At 32.8% G+C, this 27618-nt stretch overlaps 1 protein-coding gene across 3 annotated transcripts; it reads right to left on the reverse strand.

The window, feature by feature from the left end:
• Nucleotides 1–13128: 13128 nt before the first annotated feature.
• Nucleotides 13129–17756, reverse strand: LOC117911135 (LRR receptor-like serine/threonine-protein kinase GSO1). Of its 3 annotated transcripts, none has more exons than XM_034825461.1 (3): nt 16857–17756; nt 13800–16772; nt 13129–13680 (listed from the first exon to the last, which is right to left on the reverse strand). In XM_034825461.1, exons 1-3 carry the CDS (start codon nt 17197–17199, stop codon nt 13313–13315), a joined length of 3684 nt encoding a protein of 1227 aa, XP_034681352.1. In that variant the 5' UTR covers nt 17200–17756; the 3' UTR covers nt 13129–13312. The 3 variants fall into 3 exon arrangements, with proteins under 3 accessions (XP_034681352.1, XP_034681440.1, XP_034681271.1); XM_034825549.1 differs by having other exon boundaries at nt 16963–17052; XM_034825380.1 differs by having other exon boundaries at nt 13800–17756.
• Nucleotides 17757–27618: the final 9862 nt, after the last annotated feature.

The following is a 27618-nucleotide window of genomic DNA, read 5'->3' on the forward strand; positions in this document are numbered from 1 at the left end:
TTCTTTGATCCATGAATTGAGGTACAAGATAAAAAATTTCGTTATTTACAAGAAACATGTTTACATAGGCTAAATATATAATAAAAAAGAAATTAGGGTCGTGGTATGCTATATACCCTGTTTTTATTTCAACGTTCTTGGTTTTAAAATGTTTGTATAGGAGTTCTTGATTTTTAAACACTTTGTTATATTGTGTTTGCAGAAATAAAGTTTCAACTAAAAAGTGGTTATCAACCCCAATTAAGTTTTTAACAACTTTTTCATATTGTTTAGAAAGAATAGTTGATTTTCTAATTAAATTAAGCATTTTGGGTTGACTAACTAAACTAGTTTGACTGGTTGACACTGTACTAGTTTTCAAATTTTTTATTAGTCTTTCTTGATTTTTCTTGGATTTTGAGGTTTTGAAATTTTTGGGTTTCTAAGGCAATAACTTGACTTTGAAAATTTTGTAGATGTTGGGCTAAAGCTGACGTGGTTTTTCCATAAACATATTCTAAATTTTGGTTGGGAAAACTTTGTGGTTTTAAAGACCAAAAATTATCTACAATAACCTTATGTTCTTCAAAAAGGTTTTGAGAATATAAAGAATTAAACCTCAAATTTGGATTTAATACTACATTCAAACATATGGTTCCATATTGAAAGGTCCTAGATTTAGTTAGTTTTCTCTGAGCTATGTTCCTATAAAATAAAATCAATCTTTAGTATTATTAACATTATTAACAATTATTTGTCTACTTAATCAATATGCTAATATATTATCTTTTCCCTTAATATGTTCAAATTTAAGTTTAAAACCAATTAGAGAGTTTTGAAACTTTATCCTTCTTTTTGTAGACAATTTTAAAGATTTTTTGTTTTCAAAGAATTTTTTAATATTCTCACAGTTGGTTCTTAAAGTAAATTGTTCTTGGTTTAGATATAATTGAAAATTTTCTAAGACTAAGAGTATTGCTCCAATTTCTAAGTCTGTAGAACTAAGGTTCTTTTGATAATCATTAAAAGTGCCACTACAATTTCTACAAAGTTTTTCTTCTCCATTGTTAGTAATTGTTAAAAATATACCTCCTCATCCTGTATGGCTAGCATCAGTATGAACTATTTTGTATTCACTTTCTAAGGGTAAATATAAGGTTGAAAGATGCTTTGCTTCCTTTATGTTCTGTACAAGTTTAATATCTTCTTGGTTAAAACATCTTTGTCCCGTATTTTTAGTTTTACTATAAAAGGGTCTAGCTAATCTACTAAAGTTTTTTATATACTGTCTAATATAGTTTAATAACCCTAAAAAACTTTGAAGGGTTTTTAGATTTTCCAATTTATAAGGAAAATCATTTATTTTCTGAACTATATGATTTTGTAGTTTTATTGGTCAATTTTATAATTAAAATCCTAAAAACTCTATTTGTGTTTTGAATAACTTCAATTTCGTTTTACTTACTATTAACTGATGACTAATTAATTCTTCAAAAATGAATTCTAAATGCTTTATATGTTCTTCAAAAGTATATGAAAGAACAAGAATACCATCAATATATACAAGAACAAAAGAATATTTACTAAAAATATTATTCATCATTCATTGAAATATCTATGGAGCATTTTTTTTTAGTCCAAATGACATTACATTCCATTCATATAATCCACAAGGACATGAAAATGTTGTCTATGGTTTGCTATCTTCTTCTAATCTATTTTTTCAAAATCCACTTTTACAATCTAGTTGCGAAAAGTATTTATATCATTGAATAGAATTAATTAAAGAATTTTTATTTGAAATATTATAGGCATCATCATATGTATCATCATTTAATCTTTTATAATTAATAACCATCCTACATTTTCCTTCTTTTTCTTTATTATGGTTTCTGACTAAAAAGACCGAGGATCTATAGGAACTAAAGCTTAGTTTAATGAGATTATTTTGCAATAGTTCTTCTATTTGAATTTTAAATTCCCTTGAATCTATAAGGTTACATGTTACATCTTCCATTTTTATTGTTAAATATGGGTTCTTAATTGGTATTTTACAAGTTGTTTTATTCCTATTCCAATATTTTTTAGTGTCTTTTCCTATTATTCCCATTTTTTCTGCTTCTAATATAAGGTTTTTTTTTAAATTACTTGCTTTCCTTAATTGTTCTGTATACTCATTTATCACACCATCCTTTTGCACTTCTACTTTGTTAATTTGATGAGAAGTCACATTATGAGATTTATTTGATACATTTTCTATATTTGTATAAACAATTGTTGTGGTTTTAGGATGAAAGTTAACTTGGTTATTTTGTATTGTTATTCCTCTTTGTAAAGAATGTACAAAATTTAAACCTAAAATAAAAGGATATAAACTTATAGTAGGTATGAGATAAGTTTGAGGTGATACTAAGGTTGTACTGTTAATTATGATTGGTATATTTAAAATATACTTAGTTAAAATTAGTTTATGTTGGTCATATTGGACTAATTCTACTAGTTGGACTAATGTTTGCTAGACTTCCCGAGGTACTAAAGTTTCAAATAAAAGATTTTTACTAGCTTCTATATCTAACACGACATCTACTTTTAATTCTATGGTTTTTAATTTAATTGTCATTGGAAATATGATGGATTTAACTTTATTTTCCATATTTACTTGCTCTTTTGTTTGTATAGTTGTCCCTACAGGATTTATTGGTGATTTTGTTTCTTTAGAGTTTAAATTATCTTCCTTTTCTACCAAGATTTTTTCTTTAATTATTATTTGCAAATCTTTCCACGAATTGTAAGGATTTATTTTACTTTCTAAAGATCGCACAAGGTTTTCTAGGTTTAAAGGGGTTTTCTTAGGTTGATTTTCTTTTTCTTCAATAACCATACAAATTTTTTCTTTTTCAATTTCTCTATTATCCATACTATATACACTCGAATTTTCGCTTTTAAAGTCTAATTCACTAATAAGTTCTTCTTCTTCACTATCTACCAGAATTTCATTTATTAGGTTGATTTTTGCTTGGGTTTTTCTACTTTGTTCATTTGATGGTTTTTTAAGTTTAGGACATTTAGATCTTATATGGTCTTCTTGCCCACACAAATAACATTTACACTATCTTTTTATTTCTTTACTCATTTTTTTTATCCAAAACTTTCTAGGTTTTTTTATATCTTGTTTGATAATGTCATTTTTTAGAAAAGGTTTTTGACTTCCTTCTTAAAATTCTATTGTAGTTATTAGGTCTTCTAGAGTTATATTCTCTACATCCTATGTCTAAATTTTTTCTTATATGCAATTTTTTACAAAGTTGTTGATTTATATCTTGTTTCTTTATTTGACTTCTTTCCCCTATGCTTATACATTCTCTTTCTAACCAATTTTTTACAAATTTTATTCTAGCACCTATATAAGGAGAGTTTTTATATTCAAAGGTTGAAAATTCATTCCATAATCTAAGTCCTAGAGGACCTTATATTTTTAATATATATTTATTTAAATATTCAGGTGTTCTGTCTATTCTAGCAAGAATTGCATATTTCCTAAATTTTGTTCATATCCTTTTATATATGAAGGTTACATAATTTCAATTATTCTAACTTATAGAGATATATTACGAGTTCCTTTATATTTTCGTGGGTTGTTCCTAGAAAATATAGTTTTATCAAATTTATAAATACGCTTATACTAAAATGATCTCTAACTTCCTGAAAATAACCACTGTTTTCTTGTTCCATGTTTCTAAAAAATTGCATTACGATTCCTCTAAGGGTACTTTTACAAAATTCATAAATTTCTTATTGATTTTTAAAGGATACTACTGCACCAGTTGAATTTAAGGACTGCTCCCAATTTTCTATGGTTTTCTTAAGGTCTTATGTATTGTCTATATCTAATATTGTTTCATAGTCATATATTGGTTGCAAAGAATTAGAAGGTTCTGTTTTGGTTTTCCATTGAGGTCCTTTTGACTTACTATACCTTACTATTTCAATTTTTACATTTACAAACTCCCTTTTATTTTCTATTTTTATCGTATTTACTAACTCACCTAAAAGTGTTTCTAGGTTTTCTTCAGCTTTTGGTTGAATAGTAAATTGATTTATTGTTTCTATATCTATAAGTTTTTTTAATTAAATTGGTTTTATAAAGCTGTTCAATTATTTGTTCATTTGTATAGTTTTTACACATTATGTCAGTAGAGTTTTCTTGATCTACTTGTTCTATTAATAATGTTGGGTTATCAAATTCTTCTAACATTATATTAACTAGTTCCGAATTTCTATATAGGTTTTCTATTGTTTCTATGTTTAACAAAATATCTTCCTATATTGTGATAATATTTACAAATTCTATCTCACTGTCTGAATCTACCTCTACATTTATAATTTATAGTTATTTTTATCTTTTTAGTGAATTCCTTAAGATCTATACAAAATTGAGGTATACAACCAATGACTACATAATTTTGGTTCGTATTAACTTTTGCACTAGCTAAAAGAGCTTTTTCTATTGTGTTATTTTTAGTATTTAAAAGGTAAATATTTACGAGCACCAATTTCTTTATGATGAAGTCCTATTATTCCTATTATAATTATTCCTAAGTGCATATATTTATCGATTTTATTTTTTAATAGTTTATATTTTGTTTCTAAAGAAACTAAATCTAAATATACAATATTTCATATTGAACTTATGGTATGTTGGTTTAAAAATCAAGTTATTTTAGAATTTTGAACTAACTCTTTTTTGTAAGGTGTTACTTCCTTTACTGCCCTTTTCAAATTTTTTTCCACAAATTCTTTTACATTATCTTTAGGGTTTATAGCTTCTACTATTTCCATGGTTTAATTGCTAAACTTTTTGGTTCAAAAGGATTTATTTTTCGTTCCGTCCTAATTGTTGGTTTTTCTGCTATACTAAAGTTTTTGAATTGTTTTGAAAGGTTATTTAATTTTAGTTCTTCTAATGATCCTATCTTTCTTTGTTCTAAAAGTTTATTTACTTTTTGGTTAATTTTTCTCATATTTCTTTTAAATCATGATATGTTCTCTTGAAATTTTGATTTATGAATTAATTTTTGCACATTGATTTAGATCATAATAATATTTGAATAAAAATTATTGATCTATCATTACAATTAATTCGATTATTGAAATACTTTTTAATCATTTCATGCATAAATTGCCCCACACTTACGAAATCAAATGTGTGAGATATTTAAGAAATATATAACTTTTAATTAAATTTTTCATATTTATTTTGTTGTGTTATACATGCTCTTATTACTTTTACATAACTATTAAGCTAAGTCATCATTGATAACTATTATTTTTCTGTTGATTTTAACTCTTCCTTTATAATAAGATTTCTTTAACTCTATAAAGGCGAGGTCTTTATGATATGTTTTATGACTTGTTATTTTGATGAAACTCTTGTTTCATTAATTGCACAATATTGATAACAAACAATGTTAATTCTATATTAAGTAATAAAAATCTTATTAAAAGTTTTAGAAGATTTTATACTATGTCCCTAGTAGTATTTGATTCCATGTGAATGACATTTTACACTATGCTAGATTTAGAAGAATCTTGTAAGACCAACTTAGTCCTTTAAGGTAAACGATGATGCATTAATTCTGTGTAAAGTTGTATAGATGTACATCATGAAACCAAAAGTTTTTATATAATTACTAGTCTACCTATACACTTGAAAAGTAGAATGACATGTTGTGCAAATTATCATTTTATAAGACAATTTTCCCGTTGTTAAGGGGACAAAAGTCAATTCTAGAAGGACAACGTGAAATTATTTGGAATGCATTGACTTTGACTCATTTTGATCCTCTTACTAATCAATGTAAACTGAAAGTTCAAAAGATTATTCATTTGTAAGGACTTGAAAATCAACTATCAAATGCTTTTATTGATGCAAAGAAAGTGATAAAATCATTTTCATCGACTAAGAATATTTCATTACGGGTTGATGTCCTTAAAAGACAATTAAATAATAAAGGCACTCATGAAGCATGGTAGACCCTAAAGAGGTAAACACATTTCGTAGAAGAGGAAAACACACGAAAAAAGGAAAACACAAAGAAAGATATATGAAAATGTGGCAATCTTGAAAAATTTTCATTTAAAATGGGTTATTAAAATGATTTATCAATCTTAAGTAGCTAGCCCCTAAAGAGGCACGATTTAAACAAGTAGCCCTAAAAGAGGCATATATTATACAATTAGCTTCTAAAAAGGTACAAGTACTTGATAATGATGAAATCTCAATCATCTACTTACATATGGAGAAAAATGAGGTATAAATACTCTTGTCATTGACAATATATTTTTTTTCAAGTGGCATAAAAAACTATGGATAAATGTTGACATAAACATGATTGGCTAAAATGGAAAGAAACAATCCAAACAAAACTAAACTCATTAACAAAATGAGAAATATTTGGACCTATGCTCCAAACACCTCAAGGCGTAAAGCCTATTAGGTACAAATGAGTTTTTATACAAAAACACAATGAGAAAAATAAAATCATAAGATATAAAGTGCGATTAGTAGCACAAGGTTTCTAATAGAGATCTGGTATTAACTATGAGGAAACATACTTTTTCGTCATAGATGCAATCACATTTTGATTTTTAACTAGTATGAGGACTAGATATGTGCCTCATGGATGTTATTATAACATATTTATATGGATCCATATATAATTATATATATACATGAAAGTCCTTAAAAGATTTAAATTGCCTAAAGCAAATATTACAAATCCTCATAGCATGTACCCAATCACCTCGTAGCATGTATTCAATTAAATTACAACGATCCTTATATTAATTGAAACAATTCGAACATATGCGATACAATCGCCTTAGCGAATACCTACTAAAAAAGGGGTACATGAATAACTTTATACATGTTTTCATTAAGAAATCAAAAATCAAATTTGCAATTATTGCAATATATATTGACAACTTAAATCTTTGTTAGGATTCCTAAAAAACTCATAAGAATGATAAAGTATTTGAAAAAAGAATTTAAAATGAAATATCTTGGAAAAACAAAGTTTTGTCTTGAATTGTAGATCAAATACTTTCCAAATGAAATGTTAATCCATCAATTAACATATACAGAGAAAGTCTTGAAATTCTTTCATATGGGCAAATTACATCCATTAAGTTCTCTGATGATAGTTCATTCACTCAAAGTAAAAAAAAAAAAAAAAAAGACCATTTCCATCCTAAATAAGATAATGAAGAACTACTTGGTCTAGAAGTACCATCTCTCAGTATTATTGATGCACTAATATATCTTGCAAATTGTACATGACCAAATATTGCATTCCTTATTAACTTACTTGCGAGATATAGTTTTGCACCAACTTAGAGATATTGGAATAAAGTCAAACATGTACTACGATGACATGAATCCATTTTATTCAAAAGGATTAGAATCTCAATTGTTTGGATATGTAGATGTTAAGTATCTTCAGACTCTCACAAAGCTTGATCTCAAACAGGGTATATATTTACCTATGATAGTATGACAATATCATAAAGATCAATCAAGCAAATAATGGAAACATGTGGACTACCCTCCATCAGAGGTAATGTTATAAAGTTATATGAAGATTATGTTGCATACATTGCACAAATTAAAGAATGACGCATTAAGGGTGATAAAATTAAGTATATATCACCCAAGTTCTTTTACATTCATCAACTCCAAAAGAGTGATGAAATTGTTGTTCAACAAGTAAAAGCAAGTAACAATTTAACATATTTATTCACAAAGCCATTGGTAACTACAATAATTAAGAAGCTCATTGGAATACATCAACTCAAAGATCTCTATGTTGTGCTACTAGAGAAAATATAATCATGTCAACATGAGGGGGGAATTAATTGATAAGAATATCACTATATTATACTTTTTTTTCCCTTTGTCCAAGTCTTGTCCCATTGGGTTTTACTGGTAAGGTTTTTAATAAGATAATTGTAGTAGTCCAAAAGAATATTGTATTTTTTTTCCTTCATTAGGGTTTTTCCCATAGGGTTTTTTTTTTCCTAATAAGGTTTTAATGAGACATATTTTTATTTTTATTTTATAAGTAAAGAGAAGTATATTAAGATGAAAGAGGAGACACCAAACTAGTGCCCTCTAGGTATACAGGGAGTATACAAAAGCAGCCCACAGACTCTAACCCAAGGAAGTAGGAAAAAACCCCTAACTTTAACTAGAGCCTAGCCACTCAAAAAAGCTAACAAGAGAATGAGGGCTCAAAACTATAAACACCCTAACCTAAGACCACATATTACATACAAAAGAATGTTTCAGCCTTTGGAGTGACAACACCTCATTCCCAAAAGCCAACAAGTTTCTTTCCTTCCAAACTGACCAAAATATACATAAGGGGGCCATTTGCCATGCCTTTTTACGGATTTTCCCCACAAACGCTCCATGCCATCCAAGGAGAGTTTCCTTAAATGTACCAAAGAGAACCCACACCACACCAAAGAGAGAAAAAAGAAGATTCCACAATGCTCGCGTCTTAACACAATGAAGTACTATGTGATCCACTATTTCTGCTTCAGAAAGACAAAGGAACACCTATTTGCCAAAGAGTAACCCCTCCTCTGGAGTTGGTCCAAAGTTAATGAGACAAAGGAAAGACTTATTTGCCAAAGTGTTATAAAATATGAGAATTTATCAAATTATGAGAACTTGTGGATGATCATCCATATTGATATACATCTCTTCTTGAATCTCTATAAAAGGAGAAAACTTGCTAATGAAATATGATTTTACTTTTATTTGAGCATTTTTATTTATTCTCTATTTTCTTTCTTCTTCTCATTATTTTATTTTACAATATTTTTATATAAGAAAATCTCTTATACAAAAAATATATATTTATCTTATATTTTTTAAATAAATTTTAAAAAATTATAAAATTTGAGGTAATGAATTTTTTCTTGATATGTCAATCTTTTTTACTAGTTTTTGAAATCATTGCATTTTCAATATAAAATTCTAAAAATTCTTATAACATATATAAATGTCTCTACTATTTTTCAATTTTAAAAAGAGAAAATATGAACCCTAGTTGGGAGAAGAGTGCAAACTATGCTGAGTTCGATGAAGAAGAAGAGATGCTCCTCATGTCTTATGTTGAAGTCAACAACTCGAAACGAGAAGATGTGTGGTTCCTTGACTTGAGTTGCAGCAATCACATGTGCGGGAACATGCAGTGGTTCTCTAACATTGATGAGGCTTTCAGACACTCAATGAAGCTCGGCAATAATACAATGATAGGAGTGATGGGCAAAGGCAACATTCGACTCGAGATTAATGGCTCAACTTAGGTAGTTACTGATGTTTACTATGTTCCTGTTTTGAAGAATAATTTGTTGAGTATAGGCCAACTTCAAGAAAGGGGTTTAGCTATAATTATACAAAATGGGGAATGCAAGTTAGACCATCCTAGAAGAGGATTGATTATGCAGACAAAGATGACAACAAATCGGATGTTTGTGTTATTGGCTAATGTGGTGCTTGAGACCTCGACATGCCTGCAAACAGTCACAGAAGATAATTTAAAGTTGTGGCACCATAGGTTTGGTCATTTGAGTTACAAAGGGTTAAGGACTTTGCAATACAAAGAGATGGTGAAGGGTCTTCCATTTCTCAGAGCGTTAACTTTAGCTTGCAATGAATGCTTTGTGGGAAAGCAACACAGAATTGCTATTCCAAAGAAGAGTCAGTGGTTGCAGCTCGTTCATGCTGATATCTACGACCCTATTACTCTTGAATCCAATAGTAACAAAAGGTATATTATAACCTTTATCGATGATTTTAGTAGAAAGGTGTGGATATATTTTTTAGTTGCAAAGTCTGAAGCATTTACAACTTTCATAAACTATAAAAGCTTGGTTGAGAAGGAGTCGGGTGCACTTATTTGTTGTTTACGCACTAATAGAGGAGAAGAATTCACCTCCAATGAGTTTAATGAGTTTTGTAGAATCAATGGTATAAGCAGACAGCTAACAACATCTTATACCCCACAACAAAATAGGGTAGTTGAACGCAAAAATCGAACTATCATGAATATGGTTAGGTGCATGCTTTGTGACAAACAAGTGCCAAAAGCATTCTGGCTAGAAGCTGCAAGATGGACAGTGCATGTTCTCAACAGGAGTCCGACATTGGCAGTGACCCCAGAAGAGATGTGGAGTGGAGTTAAACCCAAAGTGGACTACTTTAGGGTTTTTGGGTGCCTAGCTCATGTACATGTGCCAGATCAGAAGAAAACAAAGCTGGATGATAAAAGTCTTCAGTGCGTCTTACTTGGAGTAAGTCATGAATCTAAAGCTTATCAGGATCTAGCTACTAGAAGAATTATAGTGAGCAGAGATGTGAGTTTCAAAGAAGATAAAGGCTGGAATTAGGGGAGGACAACTGAAAAAGTGAAGCGTGATATACTGGTCTGGGAAGATAGTGTTGAAGGTGAAGATGTTTTCTTTAAGAGTGAAGAAGAAGTTGTGGAAGGTATTGAAGCAGTGGTTATAGATCAAGAGGCAGAAGCAACAACTCTAACATCGATTGAATCATCCAATGAAGTTGCACTAGTTCAAGTTGAAACAAGGATTTGAAGAGCACCTCCTTACTTGCAAGACTATGTAATGGATGAAGGACTATCAGAAGACGCAGATGTGAATAATCTTGCAATGTTTATCTCTCATGAAGATCCGGGCTGTTTTGAAGAAGCTAAGAGGGATGTGAAATGGAGAAGGGCCATGGACTTGGAAATTGAAGCAATTGAGAAGAATGAAACCTAGCAGCTTACTACTTTGCCTTAAGGTGCCAAGAAGATTGGTGTGAAGTGGGTCTTTAAGACCAAATTGAATGAAAAGGGTGAGGTTGATAAGTATAAAGCCCAGTTGGTAGCTAAAGGTTATGCTCAGCGACAAGGAATTGATTATAATGAAGTCTTTGCTCCAATAGCAAGGTGGGACACAATTCGGATGGTTTTAGCCCTAGCAGCACAAAAGGGATGGAGTGTGTATCAATTAGACGTCAAAAGTGTGTTTCTTGATGGTGAATTGAAAGAAGATGTGTATGTGAAGCAACCATTAGGTTATATTCGAAAGGGTGAAGAAGAAAAGGTCTACAAGCTTAAGAAGGCATTATATGGGTTGAAGCAAGCACCACGTGCTTGGTATAGTAGAATTAAAGCTTATTTTGTCAAGAAGGGATTTGAACGATGTGATTATGAGCACACTCTCTTTGACACAACAGAAGAATGAGGTAAAAGGTTCTTAATTGTGAGTTTGTATGTGACTTAATCTTTATTGGGAATGATGCATGCATGTTTGAAATCTTCAAGAGTCCCATGAAGAATGAGTTTGATATGACAGATTTAGGAAAGATGAAGTACTTCCTTGGTGTTGAAGTTTAGCAAACTTCAAAGGGTATCTACTTAAGCCAGAAGAAGTATGCTTGTGAATTACTTGAGAAGTTTGGTTTACAAAATGCCAATTCGGTGAAGAATCCTATTGTGCCCAGTTTCAAGCTATCAGAGGAAGGAGAAGGTGCTAGGATTGATGCTATAGTTTATAAGCAATTAATTGGGAGTCTCATGTACATTACTGCAATAAGACCTGATTTAATGTACGTAGTATGTCTCTTGAGCACCTATATGGCCAATCCTACTAACCTACATATGCAAGTAGCAAAGAGAGTTCTTCGTTATTTAAAGGGAACTGTGGAGTTGGGTGTGTTTTATTAGAGAGGAGAAGATGTTGGAGAACTATTGGCTTACACTAACAACGATTATGCTGGAGACATTGATGATAGGAAGAGCACATCTAGTTATGTGTTTTTATTGAGTGGCAGAGCAGTTTCTTGGGCCTCAAAGAAGCAACTAGTGGTGACTCTGTCTACCATTGAAGCAGAATTTATGGCAACAGCTTTCTGTGCTTGTCAATGTACATGGATGAGGAGAGTGTTAGAAAAGATTGAGCACTCATAGAGTAAGTGTACTACTATTATGTGTGACAATAGTTCAACGATCAAGCTATCCAAGAATCCGCTTATGCATGGTAGGAGCAAGCATATAGATGTGAGGTTCCATTTCTTGAGGGATCTCACTAAGGAGGAAGTGGTGAAGTTGGTTCATTGTGGCACCAATGATCAAGTGGCTAATATCCTATTAGTTAGGAACCAGTAGATAGGTTTTGACTCTTTCAGTAACTAATACCATGTCTTTAGGTATAAGACGTGGGCTGCAATGTTTTTCTAATTCCTTATCTTGTAAGGCTATATAAGCCACCAGTAAGTGTTCAATAAAATGGGGGATGTTATTCCAGATTTGTGAGTTCATAGCTTTATAGTTCTTGCTTTCAACAGGACGCACTTGCTTTTATTTGTTGTTGCTCTTTTTTGGTAAGGCTGTTCACTTCTCTGCAATCTGGCAGCTTGTTGAAGTGCAGTTATGATGACATTTTGGCGAATGTAAGACTGCGAGTGATAATTGGAATTAATTAATAATTTTAATGGCTGCAAAACCATTTCAACCAACAGCCTTATTATGGGGTATGCTATGCAAGGTGTTTGTATAACTTTTATCAGGCTCTAGGTTTTGAAGCTTTTAAGGTTTGGGTGAGGCCTTCGGACAGTTTGAGATGGAACCTATCGAAACCTTTGTCTTCATGAGACGAGTACCAGTTTGCTGTAATGGATATAATCATTCTGGTCTGCGCTAGTTTTACTTGCATGATGCTTAAATTGATACCACAAAAGATTTTATGAATTTATGACAAGCTTATTACTGATCGAAACAGTCACTAGTACCTGAATTGTGAGCCCCTATTTTTTATATGCTTATTTTTTTAAGCATATTTTAATTATTTATTTTTCTATATATATGTAAAATTTTAATTATATATTAGTCTTTGTTTCTTTTTTTTTCATATTTTCATGATAAATAAAACATACAAGAAAATCATTTTTCTAACTATATCTATTTAAATGTATAGTATTTCATCTCGAATTCTAATGTTATTTCTCATTACTTTCATCACATTTTTCCACTCCATCTCCCGTGGATGCACTCTGTAGCTGCGTCATTGAACAACATGGCTGAGAACAAATCAGCATAAAATGGAATGAGGTTGGGAGCCCACTGTAGCTGGTTCATTGAACAACATGGCTGAGAACAAATCAGCATAAAATCGGAATGAGATTGGAAGGGGAGGTGGTTTGTCTTTATACGGTTTGATCATCCAAACGCTCCACTCAGCTATACATGCAAGTATGGAAGGATCAATGGGGGTTCTTCTTATGGCAGTCCACCATTCTATTTCTGTTGTTGGACAAATGGACTAGGGAATCGCAAACTTGGCGAGAAGACGGCCTTTCTGCTGGGGTAGTTTTTGTGCATTGCAGTGCGATCTCAAGCACTCCGAATGCTGCGCATTCTTCATCTGGTAGAATTGGCTTCAATGCAGAATCAATCAACTCCGTTCGGCTCGATTCTCCCATTTCAATGTGCGATTCAACCCACCTCACCATGTTCATATCCGTCCCAAAAATTTCGTCTGTTGGCATCTTTCCACTCACTAGCTCAACCAGCACGATACCCAAACTATAAACATCACTCTTCTCCGTTGCCTTCAATGAATAAGCATATTCTGATAGCATTCAATTGTTTTTTTGTTAGTGTTGGTAATAGCCTAGTAAATAGAATCACTCGACAAGACAAAAATAAATACTAATACAAATTAAGCAGAAATTAGTTCACATGACATACCTGGAGCAATATAACCGTAAGACCCAGCGAACCATAAGTTTGAGTCGGTGTTGAAGGAGTTGTGATTCTCAACCAGAGTCTTTGCCAGCCCAAAATCCCCTAAATGTGCCTCCATATTAGAGTCAAGCAACACATTGCTGGACTTGATGTCCCTGTGAATGATCTTGGGGACACAGTCATGGTGGAGATACTCCACTCCCTTAGCTAATCCCACTGCAACCCTTAACCTCGCCTCCCAGTCAAGGCTCTTCCTTTTCTTGCTACTCACTGATTCTGGGTGCAGCCAATCCCATAAGCTTCCATTCTCCATGTACTCGTATACCAACAGATTAAAACCTGCTTCTTTGTTGACACAACAACCCAGCAACTTTGCTAGGTGCCTGTGCCTAACCCTTCCCAGGGTCCTAATTTCTCTTTCAAAGCTTTTATTCAGCAGGAGATCATCTTTCCTCAGTATCTTCTTCACTGCCACTGTTTCTTCACTGGATAACTCAGCCTTGTAGATCGTTCCAGACCCTCCTGACCCAATTATAAAATTGTCACTCAGATTGTTTGTAGCTTGCATAATGTCTCCCCATTTGAAATCTCGCTTCCCAGCAGCGTTGGGGAGGAGTGGTCTTCGGTGTACTATGGAAGAACTGGAAGAGTAAACACACTTCACTTCGTTAAGGGACTCTCGCTTGCCTTTAAGAAACAGAGCAACTCCAATCATCAGTAGAACAATTGCAGCAATGGTTGAAAATGCTGATATTATCACCACATATGATAACTTTAGGCCTGAGTTATGATGACTGGATTCCTCACTGTTGCAGCGAACCAGAGGCCCTCCACAAAGACGCAGGTTTCCCATGAACGTCTCTGCTGGCCAGTGCAAGAATTCCTTGTCCAATTTTCCCTCAAGGTTGTTATAGGAGAAGTTAAGCTTGCCCAAGCTACTCATCGCACCCACTTGGAATGGGATTTCACCAACAAGTTGATTGTGAGATAGATCAAGCGCCTCCAGTTTGGACAGTGTTCCAATAGAAGGTGGGATTTCCCCAGTAAGATTGTTGTAACTGAGGTCTAAAACACTTTGAAGATTCTGGAGTTCTCCAAGCTCAATAGGTATTTCACCATTAAAGCTGTTTCTTGAGAGACGAAGTTCATAAAGCTTGCTTAAGTTACCTATGGCAGGAGGAATTGGTCCATAAAATTGGTTTTGGTTGAGGTTGAGAACATTAAGGGATGCAAGATTACCGGTTTCCAGAGGCAGAGTCCCATTAAGGAGATTGTTATCAAGTGAAAGAACCAGCAGATTGGAGCACTTAAATAGTTCGTGAGGAAGGGGCCCAGAAAATAAGTTGAAGGAGAGTTTGAGCTCTCCTAAATTGGGCAAACTTCCAAGCCAGGATGGGATTGGCCCAGAAAGAAAGTTGTTATTGAGATCAATGTGGGTCAGTTTCTTGCACAATGAAAGCTCAGCTGGTACTGATCCAGTGAGCGAATTGCCTGAGAAATCCACAAGTGAAAGTTGGTAGATTTCTCCCAGGGTCCTGGGGATTGCCCCTGTGAAATGGTTGTTCCCTAGCCGAAGCCTTTGAAGAGAAGGTGAAAATCCTAACTCTTTTGGAATCTGGCCATCAAATGCGTTGTTTGTGACATCAAAAGAAAGAAAGGAATGCGAGCTACACAACGCAGCAATGCTACCATTCAATTTGTTATTGGAGAGATTTACTCTGGTCAGGTTGGCAACATTGATCAGCTCGTCAGGGAGATTACCTTCAAGAGAGTTGTTGTAAAGCATCAGCTCCTCAAGGACTTGGAGGAATCCAAATGTCTCAGGGATGCCTCCAGAAAGGCCGTTGTCTGCCAGGTCCAAGATAGTTAGCTGATGGCAGTTGCCCAAGGTGGGGGGAATTTCACCGGACAGGTCATTCTGTCTGAGATGAAGAAAATTCAGTTCCTTTAGCCTGCCAATGGTGACTGGAATTTGCCCCTTGAAATGATTTCCAAAAAAATCGATCCTTTGCAAGCTCGAACAGTTGCCAATCTCTAGAGGAATCTCCCCAGATAACCGATTATCATAAATATACAGAATTTCAAGCTTCCCAAGCATTCCAATCTCTCTGGGTAGATTTCCACGCAAATTGTTTTGATATAATGCAAGCGTCTGCAGATTGCTGAGGTTTGCTATGGAGGGAGAAATTGAACCGACCAAGCTGTTGTTGTTGAGCAAGAGATCAGTCAGATATGATAACTTGAAAAGTTGAGCGGGTATGGACCCATTGATGGTGTTATTGGCCAAATTAAGCTGCTTCAAGGACCCACACAATCCCAAATCTGCTGGAATTTCACCAGATATTTGATTCTCTGACAGGAACAAGTGTTCCAGAGTGGTGGTGTTGGAACATATGTTTCTTGGTATAACACCAGAAAGATGGTTGGTTGACAGCACCATGTATACCAACTGCCCCATGTTGCCCAATTCTGGTGGAATTTGTCCAGTGAGCTTATTCACCGATAAATCAAGAGTCTGAAGACTACCCAAGCGTGCCAGAGACCTTGGGATTGGACCTTCAAGTTGATTGGCCATAAGGTTGAGATAAACAAGCTGAGTCGATTCACCAAGTTGGCCTGGAATCGCCCCAGATAGAGTGTTGTTGGCCAGGTTCAGAAGTTGGAGATTCTTGAGAAGAGCCAGTTCTGGTGGGATTGATCCGTTGAGACGGTTGAGTGCAGATGTGAACACTACAAGGCTTGAACAGTTGCCGAGGTCGGGTGGAATAGGACCCTCGAGTTTGTTTTGCTGCAGAATCAGGTTTTCAAGTCGAGTGAGTCGGCCGAGTTGCCAAGGTATTGGGCCGGTGAGAAGAGATGATGCTAAACCAAGAGTGACCAAGTTGAGGAGATTCCCAAAGGAGGGAGGAATTGAACCGATGAGAGCATTGTCCCCAATTCTCATGACTCGGAGATTGGTGAGGGAACTGAGTTGAGCTGGAATGGAACCAGAAAGTTGATTAGAAAAAAGGAGTAGAGAAACCAAAGAAGAAAGGTTAGAAAGGTTAGGTGGAATGGAACCGGTGAGGCGGTTAGAAGAAAGATCAAGGTGGAGCAGGTTTGTTAAACGAGCAAGGGAGGGAGATATGGAGCCAGCTAATGAGGACTGAGAGAGGTTGAGAGCTACCACTTGATGAACAGGGTAGCCGTCACTACATGAAACTCCTCTCCAGCTACAGAAACTGGGATTATCCACAGACCACTCATCCAACACATTTTGAGGGTCTTCCTCAAATGACTCCTTAATCTCCAACAGAATCCTCAGAGTCTCCTCCTCTTCCTTGCACAACACATAATAACCAGATGAAAGGCACATCAAGGCAACAATAACAGTAACCCATACAATTCTCTTCAGCATCGCCATTGCTGGCTAGCTAGCTGCCAAAAACGAGGAAACAAAGTGAAGCTCCCAACAGAAGCTTTGATTTGATATCACAATATGAGAATGAGAGAAATCAAAAGAGAAAGAGAGCTTTGAGTGGTTTGAGGCATTAATCGTTTGATGCCGATGTCTGCTAGCCAGCTGCTGCCTGCAACGTGAATATTAGCAGGTGATGCGTGGTGAGGGCAATGGGTCTTGGTTGGCGAGAAGACGCGTGGTTTGAGCAAAGAAGGCAACCCTTGTGAACCACTGCATGCAGAGCTATGGTTCTTCAATTTTACGCGGATTCATGTTGCTTTGGAAAGTTGGAAATTTGCAGGGTCTTTAATGGGTGGCGATTGAGATAAGACTAAGAGGGGGTGTCTGTAACTGGTATAGCTACTCTGTCAGTAAAATTAATGCAGCACACAGGGCAATTGTCAAAGGGCCAGAGTGGGAAGAGAGAGATGCATTTAACTCAAAAGGGTCTTAAATGATAAGGGACAAGTGGACAACAACTAGGCTAATACGGGGGATAAAAATGTTCGATGAATGAATGAATGAATGGTGGAACACGGAAAGGTGTTGGAAACTAAAACCTCCATAACTACTATGCAAAGAAGAGTGGTGGAACAAATATGACAGAGAGATATGAGGTTACATAGGGGAAGATACAGTGGTTGAGTGATGCTAATGGATTTGCTTGTTTTAGTGTGTTAGCTCAACAGGACTGAAACCCCTGTTATGAAAGTGAGCGGTTGAATTCCCATATGGATCCATGAATATATTCCTTCATGATCTTTTCTAATTGTACTTGAAGCTTCACAAAGTCAAAGCAGTCCCCACTCCCTACGTCTGCAACAAACTTCCAAGTCCCTCATATATTTAAATACAATACACCCCTTTTAAAAAATCAAAAGAATAAATAGAAAACAAATATAGGTCCTTTGCTTCTTACTTGTTATTGGGTTGAGTTACCAAACCTTGATGTCCTTTCGTGACCTCTCTAATATATTCCCTACTCTTACTTTTCCACTTCACCACTCAATTATGCGGCTCATCAAGTGGAGATGTTCCTTAATACTCTTCCTCTGTTTTTTTCCCAAATGTCTAACCTAATTTACCAAATGTGACAAGTCATGGATTTTTAATTTCTAATAGTCATGGCCTATGTTTTACCTTCCTTGCTCATGAAGTCCAGAGCTTCAATCAGCTATGGAAAGGAGCTTCACATATATCTTGTCAGTCAGGGGCCCATACCTCATAATCTATCGCATATCTCTTTAAAGAGGCCATCTCGTGAACAGGTTCAAATAGTAAATAAGACGCCTACCACAGTTGTTGGGAAAAGGAACATATTCTTTGAGCGAGTAGGTTGTGGTTAATCTGTAATTCATGTGTGTAAAATTATTCACTCGCCATCAGAAATTTGGCCCAATCTAAAAGGAAGATGAGTGATGCGGACCATCTCGTCTGTGATTCTAGGGAGGGCTTCATCCTTGGCTTTCCTCCGAGATAGGATTATAAAGTTATAGTGCTTTGGTTCGGGTCTATTTGGTTAACAACCCCCCATTGTTTTTCCCAACACTGAAAGGATTTGGAAAGGCCTTGTTGCTATATGCCTTCAAAGGTAAGCAAATCAGATGCAACTTGGTCTATTTTGCTGCCAACAATTATTGATTCTGTGTCTCTACATATGTTCAATTAGAATACTCCAACCACTGCTTAGTATGTTACAACAGAGCCCAGTAGCTAATAGATGTGCAATGTTTTTATTTTCTTTCATGTCTCCCCGGGATCATGTGAACCGAGAGTCCAATTTATTATCTTTAACAAAACACCATACTAGACAAGAAATGATCCTTTCTGGACAATCTTCTGATTATTTAACATCATCCCTGCTTGTTCAAATATCAGTATAGGCAGGCAGGGGTCAATTTTTTTGCGTAGAGAGAATAACATATGAGCCTGCCGACCGGAAGCCTATTTTCCTAGTTGAATTCTGTCCTAGCTCTGGTGGGGCTGGAGATTGTTAAAGATAATATTATCGCTTTTACCAACACTTAATAAATTAACATGGAAGATTCGAACGATGTGATAATTGGAATATGATATGTATGCAATAATGGAGGGCAATGGATGATATGATGATGTGTGGAAGAGGATGATGGACCGTCACCTACTTCACAATACATACAAACTCCACGATAGGGCCTACTGTGTATTATTATAAGGATTGAATTGGAAGGTTTAGAGGAGTGAAGGGCAGAATGGAATGATATGTACAATCTGTGTTGTTTGTGAATGGAACAAGGTCAAATATCACATGCACATGCCTCAGGCAACCACATGCCTCCCCCCACCTTTTAAAATGAAAATTTATTTCCTTCACTTGATTAAGAATTTAAAAGAATAATAAAAGTAACAACATGAATTCCACCCGTTTGAGAAATAATAACAAAATTAGATAGAATTGAAATAAGAAACAAAAATAGATAAACATGGATACTAAATAAATTTTATACAAATATTTGTTTTTTTCATTTTTTATTTTTATTTTATTTAAAAATTGTAAAATTAATTTTATTTAAATTTTTATATACGTCATAAATAGATTTTAACAAATTGATTTTTTATAGTTTTATATTTCATATTTTATTAAATATTTTTGTATAGTGGGTTACCTTCGATTTAATTTTAAGATAATTTAAATTGTGTTCAATTAAAGGTTGTCTTATGATATAAATTTTCTATATATATATTAGCAATCAAAATATAATTATTAGAATAAAAAATAGTAAATTTGAAAATTGAAAAAAGTAATGATCAAGTTTTGTAAAGAAATAAATTAAAGACTACTAAATATAATATTCAAAATATTCTTAAATATTATTTTAAATAAGTAATAATATTTCTAAAGAATAAAAAAAATCCAAATGCAATATTTCCAACACCTATAAATAAGGTCAATTCCATAACTTTCAAAACATAAGTTGGGAAAGGGGAGCAAATTATACTCAAATTCTCGATTAACAAGAAAAGGAAGAATCAGTGGAACAAAATAGAGATTGTATCCATATCATTTTTCAAATCAACAAAATAAAATAAAATAAAATAAAAATTCCAACTTCGCTATACCATAATTTTTCAAAAAGGAATTTATGTTCACAAATTTTGCATGTGCGATATGACTGTCTTTACCTCTTATCCTCCCATTATCTAATTATAAATATATTTTAGTTTTGTCTGTAACATTAAGCAATAAATTATAACCCTTGATAACTTTTAAAACTTGAAGTCCAAGGTTCAAGTCCTTGCTTGAGATTTTTTCCCATGGAATTTTTGTTTAGTTTCAATATCATTCATCCCACATTGGGAGTTGATGAGAATAAAGCGAGCATTAAATCTCCTGCTCAATCTTAGCTTCCTACAAGCTCATTATAAGGATGGTTAGGCTCGGTTTGCCCATAAAAATGGGTTGGGCTTCGCATAAAAAATAGCAAAGTGAAAATACACCTTGGTGGGCCTGTTGGGTTGGGCTTTTGCCTAAACAAAATTGAAGAGAAAAAAAATACTTGATTCGATTGTCTAATTCATTAGGTCAACAGTCCAATCGTTGATCCACCTTGTTCAAGTCCAGTTTAATGTAGACTCCAGCCCAAATGATGAACCGAATCGGCTGAGCTTTGATTGACAATCAAATCTGTTGAACCAATTGATGTGGTCTCGTTTTTAAAACATTGCATGTTATAGTAATTTCTTAATCAGGATTCAATATCTGCTCTTGGGGAGTTATAAAGTGTGCAAGTTGATCACATACTAGAAAAATCTAATACTTAAAGATTTGAGAAGTAATCTTGAGAGGTTAACGACATATACCTCATTGGATTACGAACATAAGTTCACGAAGAGTTTGTATACAATAGTAGATAGTAATCACATAGAAGAAAGAGATTTAAGTGGTGTTTGTTTTTTAACTAAATAGAAAAAATCAAAATATTTAACTTATTGAATTCGGTTAAAAGTAACTTATTGATACCAACCAACATAACTAAATTAAATTTATTGATAACAAGTTTACTTTAATTATGTTGGTTAATATCAAGAAGCTACTTTTAGCTAAATAGAAAAAACTAAATATTTTAACTTTTTCTATTCAACCAAAAAACAAACACCACTTTGGTTTCTATTCTTATTTTTATTATTGACATTTAAAATATTAACTGTCATTTATTTGTTGTCTTATTAATACCCAATAAAAAAAAAGCTAATAATCTTATGTCAAAAAATACAATATTACATAAATTAGAAATTGAAAATATGAAAATAAAAAATAAAAGGATAATCAAGTACGCAAATATAAAGTTTATTTAAAGTGAACAATTGTAATATGATATTTCTAAAAGGTAATAACTATACCTTCAAAGTTTATGTAATATTAGAAATTGAAAATATCAAAATAAAAATAAAAGGATATTTAAGTACGTAAATAAAAAATTTATTTAAAGTGAACAATTCTAATATGATATTTCTAAAAAATAATATCTATTGCTTCAAAGTTTTAATTATGAAATTCATCTGGTGATAGTTTTGTCATTGATTTAATGTAATATCAAATATAGAAATATTTTATTGATTTATTAATAATATCCCAAATTCAACAAAATAAAAATTTTAGGGTATGTTTGATGTATGTTTTTTAAAATAATTCTGAAAAATAGTTTTTGAAAATTATTCTCTAATATTTATAAAACAAAAGTTTGTTTGGAAACCTAAAATATTTTAAATATTTTTAAATGTGTTTTAAAAATAATTTTCATATCTAATATTTTATTTTTAATCATTCCACATGTTTGTATAATTATTTCTTAAAACTATCCTAAGAAAATAAGTAATGACAACATAAAATGGCCAAATGTGTTTTCTATATATATATATATTTTTTTTTTAAGAATAGAAAATTATTCTAAAAAACAGTTTCCAAATAGACCGTAGCATCCAATCCCTACAAAAACCACACATTAGAGTTTAGAATGATGAGATAGTTATATTATGCTTAAATATATTTTAATTTTGATGATGAACACATATGAGATATAAAAAATAAAATTAAATAAAATGAATTAAATTTGATATCAGAGGAATGGAAAATGATTTTTGAGGAAAGGATGGTGTGATTACATAATAATTTAATAAAGGAAAATAATAAATTAAGATGAAAATAAATGTAGAGAATTAATAAAGAGGAGTTAATTAAAATTCTTATTTTTCAATAAAGAATACAAGAATATTATTTTGATAGAAATTGAAAAAATAAAGATTGTGATAAATATAAAATTATGCTAATTTAATAAAGAGAAATAATAATATTTGATTAAATTTGGTATAAGTAATAATATTTAATAATTCTGAAAATAAGTGATCACAATTTGAAAATGTTTTGATTTCTAAATAAGCAATAATAAGTTTTTAATATGGATGAAAATAAATATATTATAAGAGTTGATTGAGTATCTATTCTTCAATAAGGCTAACCATGTAAATCAGTGAAAATTGAAAAGTACTAGTGGTATTATTGTGATATAAATTTTAAATTAATTTGAAGATGTGGTATTCTAAATTAGGTAATTATCTTAATTCTATGAGGGAATATATGGAAATGAAGGGAACCATAAAATCATTTCTATTAATCTAATTGATTATTTATGTACATAGTTGTTGCTAACTATATATATAAGACAGACTAGGATCAAGTCTAAAAATTATGAATAAAATATTGGAAAATATCTATAAACATCCTACAATTGAAAACTATTATCGAAAACAATTTTTGACAACAATTTTTAGTGTTTTTAGAAAATAAATTGTGTTTGGGAATTGAATTCTAGGAAACGGTTTTTGTTTTTTGTTTTTTTTTTTTAAATGAAGAATAAACATGTTTGGTTGAGTTAGTAGAAAAGCTTTTTAGAATAAGTAAAACAAAAAACATATTTGGATGTTGGTTTTTTTTTTTTCCAATTAATAAAGTGTTTTATTCAATTAACTTGACATTATAAATATATAAATAATTTTTATTTGCACAATTCATTTAAATTAAAAAAATTATTCTATTTTAAAATTTTTATACCAATTATGATTTTCTCAAAAGGTAACTTTGTCACCATATGTAACTATATTAATTTCAATAATATTTGTATTTGTACATATGGTAAACTCCGTAATCATCTAAATTATGTGCATACTAACACAAATAAATACTATAAGCAGTATGATACCAATATCATATTTTAATATAGTATATTAAAGTTTTGAGAGTTTATAGATACTTATTTTTTAGATAATATATACATTTACTTAGCAATAATTAAAATAAGAAGAAGAAATATGATAAATAATAATTAAAAAAAAAAATACATGACAATGCTACACCCACAACAACCAATAAGTAGAGGACGAGTTTGAGGATTTGTTATAGGTATTGGGTGTCATAAGTTGGCAACTAATTGTTGAGGTTGTTGTAGATTATACTTGTCAAACCCATATAAAGTAGTGGAGATGTTCTTACAATACATAAATTGTTAATAAAATAAAATAAAATATGTGTAGACCCCTCTTTTCAAGCCATGTTGAGACTATTCCATTAATATTGGTTTTCATAACTTAAAAAAGAAAAGGGCACCTGAAGACCCGGGGGGAGAGGAAGTTTTTTAGTAGGAGGGGGGAGACCCCCTTTCTGAGAGAAGGAGAGACCCGCTGCAGCATGGTGGGCGATGCTAGTAGTCAGAGACGCCATGTTGGCTGATGGAGGAATAGTGGAGCTGGTAGTGGCTTCCTGGGGAAGATAGAAACAGGAGAGAAAAAAAAGATATACGGGGGGGAAGCCAGGCGAAGATGGGGGTTTTTTTTTTTGGCTGGGAAGAGCAGGAGCGTTTTGGGGGGATCACATTTCTATTAGAGAGAGGGAGGTTCATCTTTCTGCGAGGGGTGTTGCTGAAGGAAGGATAGCATAGGTATAGTTTTATGTTAAATGGATTTCTTTGCTTTCATCTAGTTTCAGTTATGATTTATGGGATTACTAGTTTTTTTTTATTTTATATATATATACATATATATTTATTCTGATGTCTGCATGTGAGCCTTGTGGATTTTATCATGTTCTTATGGGATTTGAGCTCGTTTGCTTTCACGTTATGCTTGGTTTTTAGCTTGGTCTTCAATCCACTTTCAGACTTCTATTTTGGTATTCATGTCTTGTTTCTTCTTTGAAGATTTGATTGAGATCCATTTTCAATATATCCCTCCACCTAAGCATATTGGTTCCAGATTTAGCATGTATGGATTTCGTTTCCACTCCAGCACTTCGTGCTCTGTTTTCTCCATCTTCCCCTGTTCCCGTACCTGCTCCTGGGGCGCATCATTTTATTTAATTTTTTCTTCATCTCTGCCTATGGGAACAAAGGGTCATCAAAGGCATATCCTCGGTAGGTGAATGTTTAGAGGTTATCCAAGCGTACAGGTGACCTATCCGCCATGGAATGAGGGTTCTGAGTCTGATTATTGAATTGGTGCTCTGTTTGGGACTGTTGCCATGAAATACAAGAAAAGTCTCCTTACTCAGATTTTACAGTTGCATCAACGGAATGAGATACTCTTTAAAGATGAAAGGTGTAAATGCAAAACTTGTGGAAACAGTCAACATCAGCCCACAGTCATATCTCCATCCATCCTCACTGATGTTTTCTCATTTCCACATCCGCTTGGCACGCATGGTCCCTCTCCCCTTCTCTCTTTATATCCATGTCTCATACCCCCATGCCCACACCCATTTTTCATCCCTCACATTTCCTCTCACTACACCACGCACACACCCAAAACCACTTGGACTGATCACCATTTATGCCCACATCTCTATCTAGCTTCCTCGTTGTTCACTTATCCTTTGAACCCATCACTTACCACTTTTTGCATGGCCATGCGTGGCCATGCATGGCTGCATCTTGCTCACTCCATGCTCATGCCCATTTCGTGCCGGTTTCTCCCCATCCATATCCATACCCATGTAAACGAAGCTCCATGCAAATGTCACGAGATACCTAGTCATGATGTTTTTAAGCATGTCACGAGTCTCTTGCTGCCTTTTAGGAGGTGGAATGAGGCTTCGCATGGTGACTTGTGCGTTGCCGAGTGTACATGGGCTGCAGGCTGTTGCTTCAATGGAGAAATGGGGCTTCGTTAGTGGCCATCCACTAAGGGCATAAGAAAGTTTAAATAAATGAAAAGTCAACGGTGGCATGGTAGCATGGTGGCAGGGTATTTCTCATAAGTGGCTGGGCACAAGTTTTCTTTTTGAATAAATTAGTGGTTAGTGGCATGGCCCAGTTGTAGTTCCATGGTGGATTTTATTTTTTTATTTTTTTTCATGTGTCAAAGTTTGGTATCAAATGTCTGATTTTCATAAATTCTTTTTAAATGATTCTCAAAATTCCGATTTCACGAACAATCCCATTTCTATTCCAATTTTCAAATAATAGTTAAAAATTCCGTTCTCAAATAATTTTCTGAAATCCCAATTTTCACATTAATATATTTAATTATTATTACTTTATTTATTTATTCTAAAATTCCCTTTTAAACAATTCATTTAAAACTTCCGATTTCCGAATTAAATTTCTATTTCTGAAAATTTCGATATTCACATTAATCTATTTAATTATTATTTTATTTATTTATTCTAAAATTTCATTTTAAACAATTCATTAAAATTTCTAACTTCCGATTTTAATATCTAATTCCACAAATCCCAACATTCACATTAATCTATTTAATTATTATTATTTTTACTTATTTATTCTAAAATTCCATTCTTAAACAATTCATTAAAATTTCCAACTTCCGATTTTAATTTCTAATTCCACAAATCCCAACATTCACATTAATTTATTTAATTATTATTATTTTTACTTATTTATTCTAAAATTCCATTCTTCAACAATTCATTAAAATTTCCGACTTCCGATTTAATTTCTAATTCCAAAATTTCAATATTCACATTCATCCATTTAATTATTGTTATCTTACTTATTTATTCTGAAATTCCATTTTAAACAATTCTTGAAAATTCCAATTTCCAAAATTCTAATTTCTTTCTAATTTAATTCCCAAAATTCCAACTCTTAAATTTAATTCCCAAGACCCCCGATTTTCAAACAAATTCCAAGAATCCAGTTTTCACTCAAATAGTTTTAATTCCATTTCGGCTCCTAAATAATCTTCTGATTTTCTTGATTTTACGTAAGCAGTAATGAGTTCTTCATAATTGTAAAACACAGAATTTGTAAGACTAATTTATGAACAATAATTGGGGCTTTGGTGGGGGCCTCATGTTTGATCCTTTTCGATTGTCAACTGTCATACTTAATGTATTTTGCTTGATTTTCATTTTGCACTCCGATATGCATGAGCTATAATTTGTATTTGTTAATTGTGTACTAATCTCGTTTCTTGATAGCGCATTGTGACTCGTGGCCCAGGTATGCATACATTTTCATTTTGATCATTCTCTATGCATGTTTCGATTTCCATATGTGCATGATTTGACTTAGGCATCCATTGACTTTCTTATTGATTGCCACGACAGCTTCATCCTAACAGTAGAGACCCGACTTTAGGGACTTAGAGGGGTGTCACGGTCCGTACCGTACCTTCCGATAAGTAACCTGACCCCCGAGCCCGATCTAGTTTTTCATAGACCACCTTTTTCCAAAACAAGGAGTCACACTTAGGGTTTTTCTTTCTTATTTTGTTTACCCTTTTAAAAAATAAAACAAAAATAAGTGGCGACTCCAAGTCATCTTTAATCAATAAAAATCATTTTTCAAAGTAAAATCGAGCTCACGATCGAGTGGGAAACGCATGAGCCGAAATGCGGGGTCCACAATATGATGTGTGTATTTCACTAATATCAATATGTTTTCATAAGACAATTAAATATACTTACATGATATAATGGACAATGATAAAACCAACAACCATTGTTTTTCTGTGTTTTCGACATTAAAATACGCATCCATCCACACCCACAATAACACATGAATCTTTTGTCCATCCTATTTTTACTATTATAAATCAAATTTGTAAGCAATATTTAATCATTAGAAATTACAACATACATCACATAACACTAATGAGAACTAGCTAAGTTAACAAATATATATAAATTCTACCATATAATTGAAGTATTGACAAATACTTAGAATTAAAAGCAGCACAAGTCATGGATTGACATTGATATAATTTGCTCACATCACTTAAGCAATTTGATCTCTACAAGCTGCCATAACTACTGCACTCTTATATGATAAATCAATTAAATGGCTTGTGCTACTATGCTCTCTTTTTCACCTTGGATTAAAAAGTCTTCTA

This window comes from Vitis riparia, chromosome 1 (assembly GCF_004353265.1).
Source record: "Vitis riparia cultivar Riparia Gloire de Montpellier isolate 1030 chromosome 1, EGFV_Vit.rip_1.0, whole genome shotgun sequence".
In the NCBI taxonomy this organism is placed as follows: Eukaryota; Viridiplantae; Streptophyta; class Magnoliopsida; order Vitales; family Vitaceae; genus Vitis; species Vitis riparia.